The 24,865-nt window shown below is 43.4% G+C and overlaps 1 protein-coding gene across 9 annotated transcripts in view; it reads right to left on the reverse strand.

Annotated features, from left to right (window-relative positions):
* The window catches only part of EML1 (EMAP like 1), a 209,710-nt gene that overhangs the window by 21,682 nt on the left and 163,163 nt on the right, over nt 1–24,865 (reverse strand). For all 9 annotated transcript variants that reach the window (XR_007727182.1, XM_050796683.1, XM_050796678.1 and 6 more), the window contains 10 exons: nt 23,999–24,148; nt 22,996–23,065; nt 20,051–20,161; nt 13,264–13,359; nt 11,385–11,519; nt 10,478–10,577; nt 9,275–9,429; nt 6,583–6,708; nt 6,180–6,311; nt 2,698–2,765 (listed from right to left, as the gene is read on the reverse strand). Coding sequence is in view for 8 of the 9 variants with exons in the window: in XM_050796683.1 (XP_050652640.1) it covers nt 2,698–2,765; nt 6,180–6,311; nt 6,583–6,708; nt 9,275–9,429; nt 10,478–10,577; nt 11,385–11,519; nt 13,264–13,359; nt 20,051–20,161; nt 22,996–23,065; nt 23,999–24,148 (1,143 nt within the window). In the remaining variant the exon portion in view is untranslated. The remainder of the gene's footprint in view (nt 1–2,697; nt 2,766–6,179; nt 6,312–6,582; nt 6,709–9,274; nt 9,430–10,477; nt 10,578–11,384; nt 11,520–13,263; nt 13,360–20,050; nt 20,162–22,995; nt 23,066–23,998; nt 24,149–24,865) is intronic.

The following is a 24,865-nucleotide window of genomic DNA, read 5'->3' on the forward strand; positions in this document are numbered from 1 at the left end:
CAAATGGGAGAAATCGGAGTGGAGGACTGGTCTTATAATTTCACCTCGCCGGGCCATTTCCTCAGTGGTGAGATGGGGAGAAGAGCCCAGGTCTACTTTGCAGGCTCAATACGAAAGTCGAATGATAATGGACGTGGAAGTGCTTTGTATCCTCTGATAAGCACACAGTACCCATTAAACGTGTGTTAACATCAGAATGACTGAACTCTCTTGCCTGTTATATTCTCAAGGGTGGTGGTGAGCCCCTGGTGTTTTACGGATAAATGGAATGCGGGCTCCCTGCTGCTGCAGTTTCTAAGCTGCGTGAGGACATCCCATCAGCATGTCCACTGCAGAGTGAGTGTCCCTTGTCTTCCACAGGAGCCCCCTAGCCATGCATTGTCAGAGGTCCTGCCCCCCAGAAATGTGGATTTTGCTTCTCAGGGCCGATTTCTTGCATCTTCAACAACCATTTACCTTTAATGTGCTATTTAACCTTAATAGAGGCTGGGGCTGATTAGAACATGGTTTTGAAGTGTCCTGTTAAATCAACAGCATCGGAAGCTAAGCCCAACCTAGGACCTGAATGGCAAGAGGCATAATAGATGAGGGGCTGGATTAGGTGACCTGACCCATCTCCTCCACCACGGGACACTGTGATTCTGGGCACTGTCACCGTGTCCTACACGCACAGTAGGTATGCCGGCATCTGTCAGCCTACTGGGAGGCCAGTCATCAGAAGGTGGGAGCCTGATGACTTAGAAGCTTCAGCTTTCTCAAAGGGAGTCAAATGGGAGGTGGTGTGTGTGTGTGTGTGTGTGTGTGTGTGTCTGTGTGTGAGGATACACAAATGTTTTCATGAAGAATTCTGTTGGATATGTGGAGCCCAATACTTAAGATATTGTTGCCTATGACCTACAAAGGGCTACCCTTTCTTTACCCATACAGGCTGTGCAGTCATAACAACAGAATCTAAGTGCTACACTTTTTAGAGAGGAAGGGTGGGAGGAAAAATATTTGACTGAAACCACAGTAAATGTATGCAGTACGACGACCAGCATAAAGGTTCAATCAAAACCCGGAAAACAATGATAATAATAACCCCCGCAGTGCCTAACAGGCAGCCCCGGCAGGTGCTCTGCACGCTGTCTCCTTCGATCCTCAGTGCAACACGGCCAGGCAGGGAATATCACCATTTACAGAAAAAGAAACAAATTTGGAGAGCTTATGTAACTGGCTCAAAGACACTGCTGCTGAGTGGCAAAGCTGAGCTGCAAATGCAGATCCACCATCCCGCATGTAGGAGGTGCCAGGTGAATAGGTATTAACTCAATTGGAATATGAGGCTCAGGGTCTGGGCGGTTCCTAAAATTTTGAAAGGGAAGCTAGAAAAAGCATTTATTTTCTATTTTTAATTTTTTTTTAAGAGATGAGGTCTCGCTCTGTGGCCTAGGTGAGGGTACAGTGGTGCAATCATAGTGCAATGCAGCCTCTAACTCCTGATCTTAAGAGATCCTCCTGCCTTAGCCTCCTGAGTAGCTAATACAGGTGTGGATCACCACACCCAGCTCAATTTTATTTTATTTTATTTTATTTATTTATTTTTTGAGACAGAGTCTTGCTCTGTCGCCCAGGCTGGAGTGCAGTGGCCGGATCTCAGCTCACTGCAAGCTCCGCCTTTCGGGTTCATGCCATTCTCCTGCCTCAGCCTCCCGAATAGCTGGGACTATAGGCGCCCGCCACCACGCCCGGCTAGTTTTTTGTATTTTTTAGTAGAGACGGGGTTTCACTGTGTTAGCCAGGATGGTCTTGATCTCCTGACCTTGTGATCCGACCGTCTCGGCCTCCCAAAGTGCTGGGATTACAGGCTTGAGCCACTGCGCCCGGCCTACCCAGCTCAATTTTAAATGTTTTCTAGAGATAGGGTCTCGCTATGTTGCCCAGGCTGGTCTCGAACTCTTAGCCTCACAGGATCTTCCTGCCTAGGCCTCTCAAAGGGTTGGGATTACAGGTGTGAGCCACTGTGCCCAGGAGTAGAAAAAGCATTTTTAAACGCTTAGCACTTTGAAATGTTTTCTTGCTTCATTCCAAAGTCAAGCCTCCTCCCACAGACTAAAGATCAGGGCTTGAGAAGCTCCACAAATCCTCTGACACTGTAGGCAAAATGTGTGTGTGGCTGGGTGTGGTGGCTCATGCCTGTGATCTCAGCACTTTGGGAGACTGAGGTGGGAGGACTATTTGAGCTAGAGTTCAAGACCAGCTTGGGCAACACAGTGAGACCTGCATCTCTACAAAAGACAAAACATTAGTTAAGCATGGCAGTGCACATCTGTAGTCCCAGCTACTTGGGAGGCTGAGGTGGGAGGATCACTTGAGCCCTGGAGGCTGCAGTAAGCTGTGATTGTGCCACTGCACTCCAGTCTGGGTGACAGGGTGAGACCTGTCTCAAAAAACAAACAAGAAAAGTGTGTGTGTGTCTAGTGGAGGTAGAGGGTCCTTTTCCAGGAGAGAGTGTCTACAGCTTTCCTCAGATTTCCCCAAGGCTCAAAATGTAATGGGCCACTGTTTCAAGTTTCTTTTAACTTAATTCTTGGTAAGTCATTAGAAGCTGCGAGCACGCAGCCAAGAGCTGAACAGGGCCTGTTCCTGGGGAAATAGAAGCAACAGGCCTCTTTTCCATAAGCTTTGCAAGCACAAGCCCTGCTGGCATGGACTTACCTCCCAGTGAGTGTTCCGACTGCAACCACAGACCCTGAAGGATGAAAACCAGAAGACTGAGCTGGATCCTAAAATATTTTAAAGGAAGTGTAAATTGATGAACAGATAGAACACTATAGCATAAAACACACACACACACGGGCGCATGCGCACACACACGCTCACACTTCTAATTCCTTAGGGCTATATGGCTCTATCTGAAAAGTCTCTTTTCTAGAGAAAAACGTTTTACTACTTGAATGAATGCCGCATTTCAATAATGATAAATTTCTACCCACCCCCACCCTTTTTTGAGGCAGGATCTCACTCTATCACACAGGCTAGAGTGCAATGGCATGATCATGGCTTATTGCAGCCTTGACCTCCCAGGCACAAGTGATGCTCCTGGCTCAGCTTCTGAAGCAGCTGGGACTACAGGTGTGTGCCACCACGCCTGGCTAATTTTTTTATTTTGTAGAGATGGAGGCTCCTATGCTGCCCAGGCTGGTCTCAAACTCCTGGGCTCAAGTGATCCTCCTGCCTCTGCCTCCCAAAGTGCTGGGATTATAGGTGTAAGCTATTGAGCCTGACCTAAATTTCTATCGTTTTAGGATTTTCCCCTTTTTGTCTTATATCCTTTCATATCTACAGTAATCTGATGAAAGACAGGTAAATGCCCTTCTACAACGTCAGTTTATAGAACCAAGCCCCTTCAGCTGACTCCCTGTGCTGAGTGGTAAGCTCATCGAATAGTGTGCTTGATTGGTCTGGAAAGACAACCACAGCACCCAACTCTATGACACAGAGACTGGGTGAGTGTCCACTGGGTGCAAAACACTATGGAGGCCTGGAAGGATCACGAGATGAGCGAGGCATATTCTAGGTTTTGAGCCAGTGGAACACACTCACAGTCATCAGTAACTCGGATACAAGATGGAATGATCCATGAAAGAGATACAATTCAAGGTGCTGTGGAATCACAGGGGAGGGAGGGATGCGGTGACACTGGGAAGCTGGGCTAAGGCTTCGCGGTGCAGATGACTGGACTTGGGCCTCCCAGGAGAGGAAGAATTACCACTGGTGAAGGTGAGATGTCGCCACTCCAGTCGTTTTTTGGACCATGGTGAAGGGGGCAACAATGCAATAAAAGCAATGGAAGCAACACAGCTCTGGGCATATTTGAGGAATGGCAGGTAGGTCAATGGGCTTACAGCACAGAGTATATGACACTAGTGATGTCACTGCCACGGTAAGGACTTGGATCACTAGGAAATAAGAACACTTTGAATGGTCTTGTCCTTTCAATAAAAAGAGTGACACAATTGCATTTGTGTTTTAGATAGAAGGGCACTTGGCAGCAGTGTTTAGGATGAAGAGAGAAGAGATTAAGGAAATCGGGAAGAAAAGTAGCAATGGTAATGAAAATAGGAGGCCCTGAGATCCACCAGATAATCTAAAAAACCAAGAGAAAGAAACTTAATATATGATTACATTATTTCAGTGCTTTCTTTCTATAGTAGGAGCTGTAGTTAAGCTCAGAGCCGCCACTAATATACAAATAGAAATCATGTTCACTCGAAGTTCTACCATTTACAAAGCACTTCTGTCTGTGTCATTCATTTGGGCCTCGTAACAATTTTGAGATGTGGACACTGAGTTACAGATGTCCAAGTCACAAGACCAGTAGGCAGAGGAGCTAGAACTTCATGGCAGTTCTCTGGCTTCCAGTTTGGAGCTCTGACCCTTACGTTAGGCTAGATGATTAACAGCCTGGTAAAGGAGCCGTCATTGCCTTCAGCCCTCCGGGACCACCAGGGCATAGATAGAACACATAACACTGTTTCCTTTAGCCTCTTCCTGCCATCGCGGGTCACGTCTGCTTTCTGAGTGGCAGTGCCTGCCCTTTGGGCCCCTCCACCTCACGGCTCAGCTGGCCACCAGTGACCAGCACCCCTTCCGTGAAAATGAAGGGAAGGAGCTGAAACTTGGACCTAGCACCTGGGACATGCCAGTAACTCCATGGGGGATGAAAGGATGATGTGTTGGTTTACAGAAGGGTTATTTCCTCTGTGCAATGGGATTGCACAGATCATTAGGGCACCGACAACAGAGAACGAGCTTCTGATTCGCTACAGTGTAATGCAGTGGAAAGAACCAGAGTTTAGGAGTCAGACTGAGCTGGGTCCTAACACTGACTAGGTCACTCACTAACTTAGTGACCTTGGCAAGTTATTTAACTTCTCTACACCTCAATTTCCTAATCAATAAAACCAGAGTTAAAAAAACCTCTTCAACCTGCAGAGCTGCTACAGGGATTAACGAAAATACACGCACGGTGCTTGGCATGCAAACAGTCAGTGCTCAAGTAATACATGTGGGGAAAGGGCATTTCAACACTCTGACAGGTCATCAGAGTTTCTTTTGCCAAATTCACAGAGATGTTGACTTTTTTTTTTTTTTTTTTTTGGAGACAGAGTTTCGCTGTTGTTGTCCAGGCTGGAGTGCAATGGTGCGATCTCGGCTCACTGCCTCCCGGATTCAAGCTATTCTCCTGCCTCAGCCTCCCAAGTAGCTGGGGCTACAGGCATGCAGCACCATGCCCGGCTAATTTTGTATTTTTAGTAGAGACGGGGTTTCTCCATGTTGGTCAGGCTGGTCTCGAGCTCCCAACCTCAGGTGATCCGCCTGCCTTGGCCTCCCAAAGTGCTGGGATTATAGGCGTGAGCCACCGTGCCCAGCTGACTTTCAAATGAAAGTTCACTTTACCATCAAACTCAAAATGTAGAGATATATTCAATCGTGTGTTTAGTACAGCTTGTAAATTCCTATTCAGAGGGTACACTGTAAATGGAATGTAGGCTCATAACAAGGATTTTTTAGCTCTTAAGATGGCTGAGAGACTGTACTCGGAAAATCTGACAATGAACTTGGAAAGAACAATTTGCTGTCAGAAAATTTCAACAGTAAGGCCGGGCGCGGTGGCTCAAGCCTGTAATCCCAGCACTTTGGGAGGCCGAGACGGGCGGATCACGAGGTCAGGAGATCGAGACCATCCTGGGTAACACAGTGAAACCCCGTCTCTACTAAAAAAATACAAAAACTTAGCCGGGCGAGGTGGCAGGCGCCTGTAGTCCCAGCTACTCGGGAGGCTGAGGCAGGAGAATGGCGTGAACCCGGGAGGCGGAGCTTGCAGTGAGCTGAGATCCGGCCACTGCACTCCAGCCTGGGTGACAGAGCGAGACTCCGTCTCAAAAAAAAAAAAAAAAAAAAAAAAAAAAAAAAGAAAATTTCAACAGTAAACTTCAAAAGTACATGGCTGAGGCCACTTGAGGCAATGTTAAAAGTAACACTGTTAAATGCAATTGCAATGTTAAGGCAACTCTAAATAGATACATAACATCTGCTTTGGGACAACTTTATATCACTGTTGATTTCATGCAAAAAATAAACATGTTCCAGATGAATTTCTGTAAGAAAAATGGAAATGTAATGTGCATGTTTACCTCTATTATTTTGTCCCAGACGGGACGGTGACCCACAGCGTCCCAGAGAGTGGCATGCTTGTCATGCCCACAGGTCAAGAACTGAGGTTTTGAGGCATGGATGGCCAGTCCCCAGAGCTCATCAGTGTGACCCTACAAAGAATCAAGACAAACAGAAGCTCTCTGAGATACTACAGTCTGCCCTCAGGAGCCAAAGCGATGATAAACCGAGGCTTCAGGCTGACTTCATAATTGCTCTCAACAGTTTCTCTCCTCCCATCGCTGGCAGCCACTGACACTCTGGGGTGGAGGAAGGTTATTGTAGTATAAAGCACAGTAATGAGCAACTGTTTGTAATGCTTGATTAGAGTCTGATATAATGCAAAGTGAGAGTGTTTGCTGGGCCTGCTGAGCGGGATCGTACCTGAGTAATGGGTGTGAAGTCCCCTGACAGAGTGCCCTGCAGGACAAAGTTTCGAGTTGTGCCAATCAGGATCACATCACCTTTCCCCTCGGCCACTGTACGTATCGGACCAAACTGTTCTGGAATCTGCGTTGAAAAGTCGTATGAAAAGAAAAGATGTACAATTTCATTCAGTTGTTAGCTCGGTCATTCAAAACACTGATTTATCATAATGATAGTCCCTGTAACAGTTTTATATACACATATGTATATACATATAATGTACATTCAAATATATATGTTGTATACACATATATACGGAGAGTTTCACATAGACACCACAGCTGGCCAGGCACAGTGGCTCACGCCTGTAATCCAGCACATTGGGAGGCTGAGGCAGGTGGATCACCTGAGGTCAGGAGTTGGAGACCAGCCTGGCCAACATGCTGAAACCTGTCTCTAGTAAAAATACAAAAATTAGCTGGGCGTGGCGGTGGGTGGCTGTAATCCTAGCTCCTTGGGAGGCTGAGGCAGGAGAATCACTTGAACCTAGGAGGTGGAGGTTGCAGTGAGCTGAGATGACGTCACTACACTCCAGCCTGGGCGACAAGAGAGAAACTCCATCTCAAAAAAACAGATACCACAGCCAACTGCTGAGTGAGTGATCAAAACCCTAAGCCTTACTTTTAAACTACAACATTTTACATATCTTTATATATCTTAGAAGCATAAGCAAGAACAAGGTTAAGAAAAAGCATTTTCCTCAACAAAATTTAAAAATAAGGAATGCTACTGGTAAGTTTTCTCTTTACTTTTTATAATTTCTGATAGCAACAGTAGATACAATTCAGAAAGTAAAGAATAATATAGGCCAGGCGTGGTAGCTCACATCTGTAATCCCAGCACTTTGGGGGGCCGAGGTGGGGGGAATGCTTGAGCCCAGGAGGTCCAGACCAGCCTGGGCAATATAGCGAGATTCCATTTCTACAAAAAATACAAAACAAATTAGCTGGGTATGGTGGTGCGTGTAGTCCCAGCTACTCAGGAGGCTGAAGTGGGAGAATCACTTGAGCCTGGGAGGCAGAGGCTGAAGATCACGCCATTGCACTCCAGCCTGGGTAACACAGCTAGACCCTGTCTCAAAATAATAATAATAATAATAACAATAATGTAACACTGCCATAACACAATTTAAAATGGTAAATTCTTTGGCAATGTCACTCTGTTCAGTTTAAAGATCAATATAAACATATGGAATAATCTAAATGTTAACAGAAAGAATTGTAAAACACAGGCATTAAGAACAATTTGCTATAATAAAGAAACAAAGTTCTTGTACTATAAAAAGAACAAACGCTGCAGCTTGATCCTGGCAGGTTGCTGTTAGGCTTTCCCGTTCCAGGACAGAAGCAGCCTCCCCTCACACATTCTCCAGTGTGGTTTGTTAGCACAGATTTGAGTCAAGTTGATGATGACCCATGCTAATGAGGAGGAACTAGATACTAACAAACAGTGAATAGCTTTAATGAAATTAAATGGGGCTTTGGAGCTTTCTTTACAGTTGTATATGACATGGGCATGTCTATGACTCTAGCAATTCACAATATATTCAACCAAACGCTGGTCAAATCTTATTAATAAAAATGTTCTCACAACAGAATCTCCATGCAAGGGGAAGTGATTTCCAAAGCTCAGATGAAGAACTTCCTTTATTAAGGGAAATAATCAAAAGAACTAAATTTTCACACTGCCAGAGGGTGGTGCCATATCGCTCTGTGATGTAAAATATAAGTGTTTTGTGTGTATCTGGGTTCAAAGTCCTACAATCTGTCCATTCTAAGCTAGGGATGAAAAGCATCACTCTTCAGAATGAGGCCAATTTTGCAGTGTCTGCTCACAATTTCCTGGAATTGGGGGAGAAAATTCACTGAGTGGGTAGAAGAAAAATTAAATATCTTGCCTCTGGTGCCTACTGGAATGCAGGGCTGCCAAGTAGATAATGGGGAGGTACACTGGGTATCAAAAGGAGCACAGCCCTAGGGAGCACGCTGGCACTTAGGTGAGTGCCATGTACAAAGTAGATACTCAACAAATACTAGTTCACTCAATGCAATAATGTCTCCAAAATAACATGTTAGAAATTAAAAGTTAAAGGAGGCTGGGCGTGGTGGCTCACGCTTGTAATCCAGCACTTTGGGAGGCTGAGGTGGGAGGATCGCTTGAGCTCAGGAGTTCCAAACCAGCCTGGGCAACATCTCTAAAAAATTACAAAAATTAGCCAGGTGTGGTGGTGTGTGTCTGTAGTTCCAGCTGCTTGGGAGGCTGAGGTGGAGGATCGCTTGAGCCCAGGAGGCAGAGGTTGCAGTAAACTGTGATCACACCACTGCACTCCAGCCTGGGTGACAGAGCCAGACCCTGCCCTCAAAAAAAAAAAGAGAAGACAGATTTTTATAATAAAGCAAAATGTGGGTAACAGTCCCTTGGAAAATTGAGAATAAAAATATTCTAAATATGAAGTGTGTTACAACCTCAACCTAATTCTATTTCATTAGTTATATTTAACCTGCCTCCAGGATTTTAATAAAATACATTGCTCCCATATCATGTGATTTCATCTAAACAATTTTCAAAACTATAAGCTACAGATTTCAAACTAATAAAGGATAATAGTTTAGGTTAAAAACAAATTTTAGCAGTAGCCTTGATGACTTACCTCTGTTTTACGAAGTTTTTGATAGTTCCCGCTCCAAGAAATGAGCTTTCGGTCTTTCCCACCTCCTGACACCAGTGTGCCATCTCTTAACATACAAAGTGCAAAAATGCCACCCTCATGGGCCCCTTGAACTGCATAGCTTATTCGATTTGTACCTAAACACACCAAGAAAACCATCATTAGCACATTGTCAAAAGGCTGCCTCTGCCCATTTTCTAATCTCATCTGACTTTGGTTTTAAAACCAAAATTGTCCATGAGCACATCATTGCAATATGAATCTATGAAGGATCCAATTTCTAGACGTTCGCAGAGCACCAAACAAGTATGAAATGGGTTACTTTAGAATGAAGGAAAATATGCATTGTTGAATATGCATTCTCATGGCTGAGAATGTGGGCTCTGAGTTTAGATCCCTGCTCTCTAGTGAGCTGTTTGCTTAGTTACTCTACCCTCAGATCCCCCTTGGTGGAATGGGGCTGCTGCTTACCCTGCAGGATTGTTCTAAGGATTAAGTGAACAGTGGGTAAGACACCTAGCACCAAGAGCAGCAGGGATACTGGAAACATCACCATATGCTTCTGAAATTGCATTTACAAGTCCGTCTCCACTTTCAGCCCCAACTCAAAGATCCTTGAGAAAAGGGATGGTGGATTTTCCCTTTTTTCCTGTCACAGGGTAAGTGCTCATAAATGCTCACTGGACATAACTGGACGCATGCTTTCTGAGTGATGCATCTACCTTAGCAAACTTTGCTCAAGGACAGCAGGGGATTTGGGTCTGACTTAGTTGTATGTTCACAGTTAGCACATAATTAGCTTTCAATAAATGTCTGCCAAATGCTATATAAATCAGGATAATTACTTAAATATTTTACAGACCTATAAGTAGTCATTAATTTCATCATTATAATCTGTCAGTAGATTTCCTAATAAAGTTATTTAATTCCATCATAATAGCTTGGGCTTAAAGAGCCTTTCAGAATGCTATAAAGGTCAGTAACTCTTACTATTCTCTGCTTTTTCTCTGTTCTAGTTCTATGGTTTCAAGTTACACATGCACACATGTATGTGTGTGTCTCTGTAACTTGAAATTTAATCCTACTCCTGTACATTGTATTAATAGACAATTCTTAAAGCACTCATGTTTGATCTCTTATAACATTACCAAAAACCATTGGTTTTTGGGAACTATCACTTATTACCTTTTCCCCATACTAAGATGTTGCCACTTGAATCTCCAGTAATGGTGTCACCATTTTCAGAGAAAGTCACACAGAGGACAAACTTTGGCTTTTCTTGTTTCTGTAGAATGTGGCAAAAAAAAAAAAAAAAAAAAAAAAAAAAAAAAATATATATATATATATATATATATATTTAATCCATACAACATATATATATTCCAGACAACCTTTCATTTGTACTAATAACATCTAGATTCACAGTGGTCCCAAGCTGGACAGTGTCACCTTCTGTAACCACTGTGCACACCTTGCATTTCTGTCCATCAGTAGAAGTTACATAACTTCTGCTGTGAGATTAACTGCTCTAAGACAAAGTGATTTCTAGCAACTCCAAGTGGCTGGGGAATCATAAAGCTGCAGATAGCAAATGGAGGAGGGTACTGGCCAGGGAGAAGGGTGGGGCTATGCTGTCAGCCTAAAGGGCAGGGCCCGAGCACCAGAATAAAGGGGTCCTCGAAACGAGCTTCAGGGAGGTGGTGGCAGATGGACCCCTGGGAAGAGGTGCTGCCCCCTGGTGCTCTCACAGCCCCACAACGTCCAGACAAAAGGCACAGGAAGTCTCTATCATCCTTTGCAAAGGCAGGTTGCCTGCCTCCTGATGACTTCATCGCCCGATACTCTCTGCAACCAGTGCCACTGTGGGAGGCCTGGTGCTCCCCGGGTCCAGGTCCTTCCCTGCCCTCCACCTAGGCTTGCCCTGTCTTTTTCTTCACTTCATTACCAGTGTTACTTACCAGGTGTGACACGTTCCCCAACTATGTGAGGGATCCCAAGGGATCGTGTTGAGCACCACAGCCCCCAGAAAGATGCATCTAGCCAATCACAAATACCAGAGAAAAATAAAACAAAAATCATAATTTAACTTTACCTCGAATAATCCTTGCTTCTTATTAAGGGAGCTTCCTTCTAGTGTCCAAAAGTAGAGATGTGATTTTCCACAGGTAACTATGATGTTGGTGTCCGTGGGGTGGAAATCCGCAGCAAACACAGCTTCATTAGAGCACTATAGGAAAAACAGGGACTTGGATGCCTCACATCTCTTAAAACACGTAAGACACATGTAGGAAAACAAGTAAAATCTGAGCCACAAATAAATAAGAAATTCAAGGCAAGCACAACGCCTATGATTTCCCCCATTGAATCCATCTTGCTATAAACACCAAGCGTATGCTGGTGCGGGCCTTAATGCCTCCTCCTTGTCTGTCTCCCCCACTTGACAATGAGTCCTTGAGGACAGGGAGCACCCAGGAGTCCTCTGTCTAGGCCAGGGCCTCTCCCAGGGCCAGGCATGGAGCAGGCATGCAGCATGCTTTGCTGAGGAGGGAGCTGGGACCAGAGGGACTTCAGAACTGCAAGCGTTTGCTCTCACCTGCCTGCAAGCGTTTGCTCTCACCTGCCTGCAAGCGTTTGCTCTCACCTGCCTGCAAGCGTTTGCTCTCACCTGCCTGCAAGCGTTTGCTCTCACCTGCCTGCAAGCGTTTGCTCTCATCTGCTAGTCATGGGTTCCCAGTCTGGCTGATCAAATGGAATCACCAGAAATGGTAAAATGCAGATCTCTAGGCTTCGCCCCCTATCTAGTAAATGTAATCTCCAGGGAGGGCCCTGGAATGGATTTTACAAAGGTCCATTGTTCCTGGCTGACTCTGGCTGCCCGTTTCCCCAGGGAGTCTCTCCTGCGTCTGACTCCTGGAAGTCTGCCTGTGGCTCAGGGACCCGGCCTGGGGTCCCATGGAGTAGATCTAGCCCTTCAGGTGTCACCTCCACCACCCTCAGCCCACACCCTAACTTCCAAGACCCGCACCTTGGCCTGTTGGATTGGGCTCTGATCACTGCTTCTATTTAATAATGCAGTTACACATTCTTGAGCCTGGATAATGACCTACCTGTGATGCCTTCTAACCTAGCAACATAGCAAGAAGAACTTAAACACCTGCCTAGAATATTAGAAGGTGGGGCTAGGGCATGAACACAGGTGTCAGGGAAGAGGCCTGGTCAGAATATAAGGTCTGCCTCCCAGACACGTAGCAGAGAAAGTTAGGTGAGTAAGGTTATCTAAGATTGATAGATGCAAAGATGAGAAATCTGAATTCAATTCTATAAAAATAGGGATCCAATAGAAAATAGAAATAGAAAAAGGTCAGAAAGTCAAGGCAAGGGAATTTGACATATTGTGCAAAATGGATTAGAGGCAGTCAAAGAAGTCCCAAGGGGCCCCTCTCAGGAGGAATCCTGTTGGGAAGGATTTGGGGTTTAGCTCGGGGCTCCCGCTGGTCTTTCCTGAGTCTGTTCCACTTTGGAGGCGCCCCTGTGCTGGTGGCCCCCACCCACACCCGCCCTTCCCGCAGCTGCAGGTGCCTGGACAGCGAGTGCACCTTTACACCTGAGCGCATTTCCGGGCCTCCATGCGCCGTGCGAGCACACGGCAGGCGCTTGGGGTGTGTCAAGCAAATGAAAGAAATAGCCAGCAAATACATGACTGGATGAATTAAAAGGGTAGTGGCTATGAAATGAGGAAGAGAACAATCTTACAGACATGGTGAAAAAAGGAAAAACCCTAACAGGACCTGGGGTCAAAGTCTCATGATGGGAGAGGAACTGGGGACAAAGGATTCTAAGGCGAAGGCGTCATACCCAAGGGCTGGGGCAGGAATGGGCCCCGGAGCCCGTTGAAAGGGGGCTACCACTGTGCCAGGGCGGCTCGGAATGGGAAAACATTAATGCAGCCCAAAAAAGGCTCGGAATATGACCTTCACATCCGCCAGTTTTTCTTCTTTCTGCCAGTCCCATACAGAGAGCACATGGTCGTTGGAGTCATCCACAGCACAGAGATTGGTTCCTCCATTCTAAAAGAAAGTTATTCACAGGAAGACTATATCTGAGAATAAAGTGGGTTGAACATGATTAAAAATAAACATCAAATTTTATTTTTAATAAAGAGTCTGCTACATTGTAGTTAAAGAATACTCATCCATTGCTTCTGAGACCTGCTTTCTTTCTCTCTCCCTTCCTTTCTTCCTTCCTCCCTCCCTCCCTCCCTCCCTTCTTCCCTCTCTCTCTCTGTCTTTCTTTTTCTGGAGACAGTATTTTCCTCTGTCACCCAGGTCAGAGTGCAGTGGTGCAATCATGGCTTTCTGCACCCTTGACCTCCCAGGCTCAAGCAATCCTCCTACCCCAGCCTCCCATGTAGCTGGGACCGTGGTGTGTACCAGCACTCCCAGATAATTTTTATTATTATTATTTGTAGAGATGGGATCTCCCTATGTTGCCCAGGCTGGTCACAAACTCCTGGGCTCAAGCAATCCTACTACTTCAGACTCCTAAAGTGTTGGCCACTGTGCCTGACCAAGCCACTGTGCCCAGCCAAGACATGCTTTCTTGACCAGACAGAAAGAGCAGGTAAATGATGGGGAGTGAAGAAACAGGAGTTGGGGAAGAGAGGCACCAGGGCGGTGTCTCTTCACCACTGGGTTGCATGAAAACAAGAGACCCTCCTAGAGCAGACAGTGCCCGCAGCAGGCGTGGCACAGGGGCTGTTAGCAGCAGGCGTGGCACAGGGGCTGTTAGCAGCAGGCGTGGCACAGGGGCTGTTAGCAGCTGTGAACGTGGCTGCTGCAGGGCTGCACAAGGCCTCGGCTCTGGAAGCCTGAGTACACGGGGGTCTTTTCATGTGAGCACATGCACATGCATGTGAATATGGGTTTCTGAAGTGGTTGAAGTGGTTTAAAAGAGTGTGGGGTGGGTCTGCTGAACCAGCATGTCCTAAGGAAGCCTGGAAGACCACAAGGCCCTGTCCAATCCCTGCTTGCGGCCAGGCTGCCTGCCAGCCACGTTGGGCTTGACAGAGGCGTTTGAACCAGAGCAAGTCTATCTTTAATGGGGGCTGGGTAAAATAAGGCTGAGACCTACTGGGCTGCATTCCCAGATGGTTAGGCATTCTAGGTCAAAGAATGAGATAGGAGGTTGGCACAAGACACAGGTTATAAAGACCTTGCTGATAAAACAGCTTGCAATAAAGAAGCCGGCTAAATCCCACCAAAACCAAGATGGCAACAAGAGTGACCTCTGGTCGTCCTCACTGCTACACTCCCACCAGCACCATGACAGTTTATAAATGTCATGGTAACGTCAGGAAGTTAACCTATATGCTCTAAAAAGGGGAGGCATCAATAATCCATCCCTCGTTTAGCACATCATCAAGAAATAACCATGAAACGGGCAACCAGCAGCCCTTGGGGCTGCTCTGTCTATGGAGTAGCCATTCTTTTATTCCTTTACTTTCCTAAAAAACTTGCTTTCACTTTATGGAATCGCCTAGAATTCTTTCTTGCGTGAGATCCAAAAACTCTCTTTTGGGGTCTGGATGGGGACCCCTTTATGGTCACATCTTTCTGGTGACCATGAAGTGACGACACTGAGGAAACTCCCAACCCAAAGGCTGACTTTGGGTAAGTGGTGGGGTCCGGTGACATCTTTCTGGAGACCACGGAAGGGACAATACTGAGGAAACCTCCGATCCAAAGGCTAACTTTAGTAAGTGGTGGGGTCTGGTAATATCTTTCTGGTGAATCCCAAAGGGATGACACTGAAGAGACCCCCGACGCAAAGAAAAATCATCTGTACACACCGAATGGCTGATTTTGGGTAAGTGGGGTGCATATACCTGGGCAAAGGACGGGATTTGGTTAGAGGCCCAACTTAGGAGTCTCTCCTAAGACAGAATGAGTTAAATGCCCCTATTAATAAGGCAAGGACGCTTGACAGACCTTGGGTTCCAGGCCCAATTTAGGAAGGTTAGATTCCTTCCTAAGATTTAGGGGGTGAGAGGCCCCTCTCAGTAAAGCCCCTTTCAGCTAAGAACAGGTTTGGCACTATGGGATGTTAACTGCTATTATCTTTGGATTAATCGGCCTTGCACTCTTTGCCGATGTCTAGAGTGACAGAATTAGGCATGTACAAGATCATGGGACATGGGGAGCTTTTTCCTCCCCAAAAGGGGAAATTTAAGAGCTGATGGGAATGCTGGAAAAGATCCCTTTGTTATCAACAAGCAGCCACCTGAACTTTTCAGTGTCGCTGCAGTGGGCAGGTCTTTCTCTGGCCTCCCTGAGCTCTTCGCCTTCCCCGCCCTGCTACAGGCAATGCTTTTTTCTCTCTCCTTTCCCTTTCTTATGTTTTCTATTACTCAGGGCCACCATCTTGCCCAGAGACCATAAGTTGAAACTCCTGGTTGGAGGCTGGATTAACAAGGATGGGGCCAACCAGGGGCATGTTTGAGCCTTGCCAGTTTGATATTGTGTGCTAAGCTGAATGGCTAATGTCCATGTTTCGTCACACATATTTTGCTCTGGCCAGGACGGAAAAAGGTAATTTTCCTTTATGATGTGGCTTGGCCCCAGGGCTGTGGTGCAGCCAGCCGGATCACTAGGGCCGCCTCAGGGAAAGGGAACCCAGAAGCCTGCCACGCCAGCAAAAGAGTAAGAATTTCTTACCAGTCAGACTTCTGGCCTTGCTCTACCTCCCTCTCTCTATGCAAACTGGTTGAATGAATGGTAAAAATCACTGTTTATCTCCTGTAAAGTTTTGATTAAAGGGAAAAAAGGATTTGTGAGGGTAATCTTAAGCTGTAGAGAATCTGTTGTACTTTGTGTTATAAATTTGTCTTTCTATATCGTTCTGTCATAAAGAGGGGTACCATAGGATAGAATGTGGGCCTAAGACCCTGTAAGTCCACTGTTCAAGGTAGCACAGCAAACTGGTCAGTTATAAATTTTGCAGCAGGTTCCTGAAAAAAATCTGGATAAAGTTTCGCTCTTATCTTGTTTCAGGTGCTCGGGAGCTTGACCTTGTAACCATGTGGCAGTACTTTATCTTGGTCTCTGCCATCACAATGGCAGCCTGGGATCAGGGTTCAATTCCTGGTTTAGGGAATGAGTCCTTTATTTTTTGTCTGTGTATTTACATGTATTATGTGTGTGATGTCTGTATATGAAAGAGCTTTGATTAATTGGTGTAATAATAAGAGCTTAAATCAAATATTTTGTAAGAAAAGTAAAAAGTGTAATGCCTTTCAGTTCACATGACTTAAGTAATTTTTGGGAAATAAAAACAATTTTACATGTAAGGTGTACAAAGAAAGTGAAATGTGTTTTGGTAATAAATTATAAGAAGGCATGGAAAGGTGAATTATTATTATTATTATTTTTTCACCTAGATTAAAAAGTTAAATTATTGTTTTAAATTAGATAGGATAAAGCTGAAAGTTAAAGCAAGTTGTCAAAAGTTTGTGAAAAATTAATCTTGTAAAAGAAATTCTGTGTGAACATATTGGCTAAAGTTAAAGGGGTATTAATCAATTTTTCTGTAAATTAAACATTGGAATAAAAACACAACGGGTTTTTCTCTGAGCAATGATCTGCTTTTTAACAAAAATTGTAAAGGATTAATAAACAGTTTATAAAAATCTTACCTTATGGTCATACTGATTAAAATGGAATAGATTGGCCAGGCATGATGGCTCACACCTGTAACCCCAGCACTTTGGGAGGCCAAGGCCAGTGGATCACTTGAGGTCAGGAGTTCAAGATCAGCATGGCCAACATAGTGAAACCTGTCTCTACTAAAAATACAAACAAATAGCTGGGCGTGGTGGTGTACACCTGTAATCCCAGCTTCTAGGGAGGCTGAGGTGGGAGAATTGCTTGAACCTGGGAGGCAGAGGTTGCAGTGAGTTGAAATCATGCCACTGCCCTCCAGCCTGGGTGACAGAGTGAGACTCTGTCTCAAAAAAAAAAAAAAAAAAAAAAAAAAAAAAGAATAGATTTATCTATGAGGTTTTATTAAGAATATTTAACATCAATAGTACACAAATATAAAGGTGAAATTTGGCTTATTTGGTATAAAAGTCATACAGGAAGCATTGTCAAATAGGAAATTGGCTTTCTTTGGGTTATATTTGTATAAATATGTTATTGGTATGTGTTCCAAAATTAGGTGAAACTCCTATAATTCTGATATGACTTAGTGTATGTTATTAATAGTTGTACTTGTTATGTTAAATTATTGTGTGCTCCAGGAGTAAATTTCGTTGTCAACTGTGGCTTTAACTGTGGCTGTCCTAAGACTTTTTATTATCCACAGACAATTCTTGTCTTGTTTTTGTCCTATTTAAAAGGTGGCTTATAATCAGATATAGGCCTTTAACAAGTGCTCTTGAATGCAAGTTTCTGATTACTTTCGAAGTTGTAACATTAGAATAGAGGAAAAAACTTTCAGGACCCTCATGGAGAGCTAAAATGTTCCTGAATATCAAGCAGAACAGGAGTTAACTGCATGAACCAAACTAATAGAAGACTGAAGTCATCTTTTTTGACTTTGCTTAAAACGTTGCTGATCCTTTGTTTTTTTCAAAGTCAAGAAAACTTTTCTTTTGAGCTATTTAGAGCTTTTAACAAGTAAAGTACACTGCTATGAACAAAATTTGAAGCATATGTTTCTCTTTACCTGATTTCTCCAGAATTTAGAAACTATTTGTGAGTATTCTTAATTTATGGCAATATAGTTAATTGCATAATTGTAAAGAATTTGTTTTTGTTTGTAACAGGACACAACTGGAGAAACTGGTTATTTTTTTGACAGGAATGGCATGCTTTCCTTTAAGGAATCAAATTTGAATTGTAGAGTCCATAGAAGACCCTTGGGGGAAACTGGCCTTGTACCTTGTCTCCATAGTCCCTGTAAAGGGTTCCTGACCTGTGGTAAGTAAAGAATGTCACTTTCTCACAGGCCCAGGAGCCCCAAGTTATCTTGGGACCCCCCAAGAGGAGAGGAATTTACCCAACCCATAGGTATTTGAGGATATAAACCCATGGCTGGGCTTGCTTTAAAAAAGGTCTTATCTGAGATTCCTTATGGAACAGAGTTCCAGTAAAGGCAATTTAAAAAGCCTATGTGAAAAATAAATATTCTTGCTGTACTTTATACAATAATCCAGCCAAGTATATAAGACTAAGGCTTATGTTTCCAAACAAATCAGTCCTATTATGGTTTGTCTTTAGTAAAAATGGGAGACTGGAGAGAGAAATTATATTTCAAGAACTATGGTACATTTGTTATTAGATTCTAGTTTCAACAGTTGTTTTTAAATTTTTTCTGCAATTGAGACTAACCCTGCTTATTCCTGTGAACCAACCAGTGATCTCTGACTGCTGCTCAGAATAAATAAAAGCGATGGGTAATGTAAATATCTGGATCAGTATTCTAATTCTGGAGACACTGGAATCAGCTAGAGACCCCCATATCAGCTTGGTTCCAATAGTTGCCCAGTTAATAAAAAGCCTTCTTAGTTTACTTGGGATAATTTTGTTTATTTTGTTTTACTGTTGTGGAATATATTGCTGTTGTACTCTTTGTGCAGGAATACAGGATAAGCTTACTCAATGTTTTCTTAAGTTGAACACTTATTAATCTTCCAGATATCACCTTGCCAAACTGATGCTTTCTGACTGAGCTCTTCTCTACCCCAAATACAAGAGACCCTAACAGTTAGGCAGGAATATCATCACCCCTATTCAGCCTGAAGAAGTTACAGAAGATGGATCTTTGTCCCTTAACCCTTAGGATTAAGGATTCTCTTATAAAAGGGAGGGGAGAAATGTCAGAGGCGTTTGAACCAGAGCAACTTGAATAGGGGCTAGGTAAAATGAGGCTGAGACCTACTGGGCTGCATTCCCAGGTGGTTAGGCATTCTAGGTCACAGAATGAGATGGAGATTGGCACAAGATACAGGTCATAAAAACCTTGCTGATATAATCACTTGCAGTAAAGAAGCCGGCTAAATCCCGCCAAAACCAAGATGGTGACAAGAGTGACCTCTGGTTGTCCTCACTGCTACACTCCCACCAGTGCCATGACAGTTTACAAATGCCATGGCAACATCAGGAAGTTACCCTATATGGTCTAAAAAGGGGAGGCATGAATAATCCCCCCCTTGTTTAGCATGTCATCAAGAAATAGTCATAAAAATCGGCAACCAGCAGCCCTCAGGACTGCTCTATAGAGTAGACATTCTTTTATTCTTTTACTTTCCTAATAAACTTGCTTTCACTTTACTCTATGGACTTGCCTTGAATTCTTACGAGAGATCCAAGAACTCTCCCTTGGGGTCTGGATGGGGACCCCTTTCCAGTAGCAGAATGGCAGAGACAGACACACTGGAGCCACCCTCGAAAGAACAGGTAAAATTCAAGGCCAGAGCACACAAATAGCCTCAAGGAAAGTGAGGACAATGCCTCTGGGGGTCTGTTTTCATCACCAAACCCATGTGGCTAGAGATGTCTGATTGGAAGTGTGTGTCCCTGATGAGACATGCATATGACCTCTGACTGAGAAGTCCTGGGAAGCAGGAATGTTTCAGAGTCCAAATCTGTACATACACCAGGGCAGGTATCGAGTGTGTCAACTCCCCCTCTTCAACCCTGAGTTGATTCTCTACTTCCTGTGGAAGAAGACAGCAATACCCACATGGCACGTACTTACAGATTTTGAGAATGCAATACAGGTGACTGCTCGGTCAAAAAAACCTATTCCAATGACGTGCAGAGTATTCAATGTCACAGAATCCCAGATGCGCACGTGTGGGGGCAATTGCTATTTAGAAAAAAAACACAGAGCCATCAACTGTGAGGGGGATACACATGTGTCTTTACCTTAACGCTACAAGATTGCTTGGACAGTAACTCGGACTTTGTCAAAACAAAAGAGCTTTTTCTGCATTTCAGGAGTCTGCCTTTTTATGTAAATAAAACATTCCCAGGGGCTTCAGGAGGTGGAGGGCCTTGTTGATAATTTAACACTAAGGAAAGGTCTACCAAGTTTTGAAATTTGAATGGCCAATTTTTGACAATAGTACCATGGGAACTGACACTTTAATTTGTGCATCTAAATGTGTCTGAATTTTAGAAATGAAAAAATGACAAGTAAAATGGAATCTCACATATGGGTTATTCTTTTAAAGTCTGTTTCATTGCTAAAGTGTCACCATGCCTAAGTTCATAAGATGGTCACCACCAAATAATATTAAGAGCTTAACAGACCAGGCGTAGTGGCTCACACCTGTAATCCCAGCACTTTGGGAGGCTGAGGCAGGTGGATCACCTGAGGTCAGGAGTTCGAGACTAGCCTGACCAACACGGTGAAACCCTGTCTCTACAAAATACAAAAAATTAGCCGGGTGTGGTGGTGCATGCTTGTAATCCCAGCTACTTGGGAGGCTGAGGCAGGAGACTCGCTTGAACCCGGGAGGTGGATGTTGCAGTGAGCCAAGATTGCACCACTGCACTCCAGCCTGGGCAACAAGAGTGAAACTCTATCTCAAAAAAAAAAAAAGATAGCTTAACATTCTTGGGCAAAACAGGCATCAATTATGTACAAATAAGATTTAGAATTATTATAATTGGTTTAAAATCCTCTCAACTGTGTCCCTAGGTTATTTATGTTAATTTTCCTCTTCCTTAATAGAAGGAAGCATCATAGAGCAACCAGTAGATTTATCAATAAGAAAAGGTGCTGGCATTGGACCTAGTAGAAACACTAGGCAGGCGTTAGGTGAACCAGGTTCTAGTTCAGTCTAATCTCTAAGTAGCTGGGTGTCTGCAGGCATTCCCTAGGCCTCTCTGGATTTCTCTATAGGTAAACTGAAAGATAGCTATAACATTTTTCTCTGGTTCTCAAGTACTGATTCAATTTCAATACCAGAAACTGAAATATACTTTTAAGCCACTAGAGGGAGGAACAAATGGCTTACTATTCATTTCAAAGAATTTTTCTAAGCCATTTAACATTAAACCAAAAAAGATAGAAAGACCCATTCAATTTAAGTGAATTTATTTATACAACAGTGGTCTGATTTCCATTATTTCTGTTAACTCTTTTCAAGTATAAAATATTAATGGAGGTCAGGCGCAGTGGTTGATGCCAGTAATCCCAGTACTTTGGGAGGTTGAGGTGGGCGGATCGCTTGAGCCCAGGAGTTAGAGACCAGCCTGGGCAATGTGGTGAAATGCTGTCCCTACAAAAAATACAAAAATTAACTGGGTGAGGTGACGTGCGTCTGTACTCCCAGCTACTCAGGAGGCTGAGGTGGGAGGATCATCTGAGCCTGGGGGGCAGAGGTGGCAATGACCCGTGATTGTGCCACTGCATTACAGCCTGGGTGACAGAGTGAGACCTTGTCCCAAAAAAAAAAACCCAAACCAAACCAAACCAAACAAAACCGGAAAATAGCATAAGATTAATATTTAAAATCCAATGTTACTAAAATATTTTCTGAAATATGGTAGTATTCATTTTTTCTGGATGAAAACATGTTGATAAAATGTATGTACTTAAAGAAATTAGTTTCAGATAAAATATTATGCAATAACAAGCTATATAAAAGTAGCTATCAAAAAAGCTACAAGCTCCCTCTCTTAACGCCTTAAAATGCAAATTAAAGTCTTGCTGAAGTGCTTGCAAAATTTGTGCTAAAAACCTCCTAGTAGCTTTTGTGACTTGCACACAGACACAAACTCCATGGGTTAAAGTCACGACTGTTAAAGGACATTCACAGGACAGGGCAGAGGGTGGTTGAAATTTGGCAAAATGTTGTATATTCAAATTATTATTTATTATAATTTTAACTTCATTAAGTGTTTACCTTCATATTTTTAATGCTTATCATATAAATAAACATTTTAAGAATCTGTGAATTCTTTGTTCAGAACAATGCTATTTAAAAATCTGATGAAATTAAGATGAGCTCCAGGGATTTTTAAGGTCACAGTAAGTCTTTTTTTTTTTTTTTTTTTTGAGACTTAGTCTCTCTCTGTCACCCGGGCTGGAGTGCAGTGGCATGATCCTGGCTCACTGCAACCTCCGCCTCCTGGGTTCAAGTATTTCTCCTGCTTCAGCCTCCCGAGTAGCTAGGACCATAGGCATGTGCCACTGCACCTGGCTAATTTTTGTATTTTTTGTTTGTTTGTTTGTTTTGAGACGGAGTCTCGCTCTGTCGCCCAGGCTGGAGTGCAGTGGCACGATCTCGGCTCACTGCAACCTCCGCTCCCAGGCTCATGCCATTCTTCTGCCTCAGCCTCCCGAGCAGCTGGGTCTACAGGCGCCCACCACCACGCCCAGCTAATTTGCTAATTTTTTTGTATTTTTAGTAGAGACGGGGTTTCACCATGTTAGCCAGGATGGTCTCGATCTCCTGACCTGTGATCCGCCCACCTCGGCCTCCTAAAGTGCTGGGATTACAGGCGTGAGCCACTGCATCTTGCCACACAATAAGTCTTCTAATTTACAATAAAAAATTCTAGTGAGGGGTTCAGAAGTTTTCAGATACCATAATTATACCTAAGCAGCCTTACTCAGCAGCACAATGTTTTCTAAAAATTACTTTGTGTTACCAGTTTATTACGAAACAATGAAAAGGTAACGTAACTCACTTTTCCATCCTTCGATGTGCCTGCGACTTGTCCTGTTGCTATCGTGATCCGGTCAGGATGAACTGCTAGGCTAACAAAAGGGTATTTATAAAACATCTACATGTCACAGGTAAGTTTTACTTTTCCCTTGCTCAAATATTATCTAGTCAAAAATTTAAATATAAGAAATATGTAAAGCCTAACTTCTTACAGACTCATGACAAATTCTCTGAGCACTACGACGTTAGGAAACAACTAGTGCCTAATTCATTTAATCTTAATTCCCTTATTTCTTCTTAAGAATTTTCAAACTTAAGGAAAAAGCATCCTCTGCTGGGAAAATACCATTTCAACCTCAGAACCACTACATCAGTCTACAATCTTTATTAAAATGTCCTGTTGAGTACGTAAATAGGAAAGATGCCATCTTTCGCCAACAGGATTTTTATCATTGACCAAGGAACCAGGACAAATAAATAAATCCATCTCTTCACGCATCCATCCTTCCAAGATACGTAAAATGCCTACCAAAAGCTATAAATGAATTATGGGAAGAGCCGACTCAGCCGTAAACCTGAGGCAACATGTTTTTATGTTTGCCAAAAAATAAAGACCCAAATTAGAAGCCTTTAACACATGATGTGTTAAGAAGCCCTCCAAAGAGGTGGTGCTCTTAGTTGAAACAATGTGGTCCGTGAAGCTCATGTGTTGGTGAGGCTGGAAAACTAAACATGAGAGGTGTCTCACGGAGCGCAGCAGCAAGCGGACCACAAGGAGACCACACAGAAGAGCTCTCCCAAAGACCGCATTTCCTCAGACCCTCTTCCTTCTCTTTAGTTATGTCCCAATACTGACCGTGTTCTGCTAATGCTCTTTCCACCTGTGCAATGGGAATCACATTTATTTTTATTTTTTTTATAGACAGAGTTTCACTGTTGCCCAGGATGATCTGGAACTCCTGGCCTCAAGTGATCCTCCCACCTCGGCCTTCCGAGTAGCAGGAATGACCTGTTTCAGGACTTACCACTTCACGTCATCGTTGTGGCCAGCGTAATGCCTCTGCAGTTGCTCCTCCACATTGTATAACACCACCACAGACGCGATGAAGTAGACGGTCTCTCCCGTCGGAAGCAAGTACAGGTTGTTACGGCAGTCTCGACCCCTGTACCCGTAGCTTTGTGGATGTCAAGAAAAAAATTTTTTTCCCTTTAAGAGCTGACAAAACATCAGCTTTATTCAACAGGCACAGGAAATAAAAGACCATATAACTATTACCATCAGCGTCACTAATTTAAATAACATTAAGTTGCAAATATTCGGTGACGAATACATGTGACCCCCAAAAGGCATGCAGTAAAGTTGGAAACAGTCATTGATGTAATATGAATACATATTTTTACAAGGATTTGGTTTTATTTTTAGAAAGCTATTGAGTCAATTATTAATTTTTTTTACTGTAATCAAGCTAAATTTTTACTAAAAAATTCCTTTTTTAAACATGGTAAAAGTACTTACAAAGGGTACAAATGACACACACACGTGCACACAAACATGCATAAAAGGTAAAAAAAAAAAAAAAATCAGGCTTCTCAGATCCTTTGGGGTAAGAATCCCTGTTAAAACTTTCGCATTATACTTCCAAACCTTGAAAATTATTTTGAGAACAAAGTATCACTTGAACTTGGATGTAAAAAGTAACCTGGCAAAATGCCAAATAATGGCCCAAAAATGCCATTTATTTAGAGCAAATTTCATTGCTTCACATCTTCTAAAATATGAACAGGAAGTAGGCTGAATAAATGTTTTGAATAATGTTTTCCAGATGTGATACAACCGTTTAATAAACCACTACTGACTTAAAGACAATCTGAAGCACTTCAATTTTATGTAT

The sequence above is a fragment of the Macaca thibetana genome, chromosome 7 (assembly GCF_024542745.1).
Source record: "Macaca thibetana thibetana isolate TM-01 chromosome 7, ASM2454274v1, whole genome shotgun sequence".
NCBI classification, from domain to species: Eukaryota; Metazoa; Chordata; class Mammalia; order Primates; family Cercopithecidae; genus Macaca; species Macaca thibetana.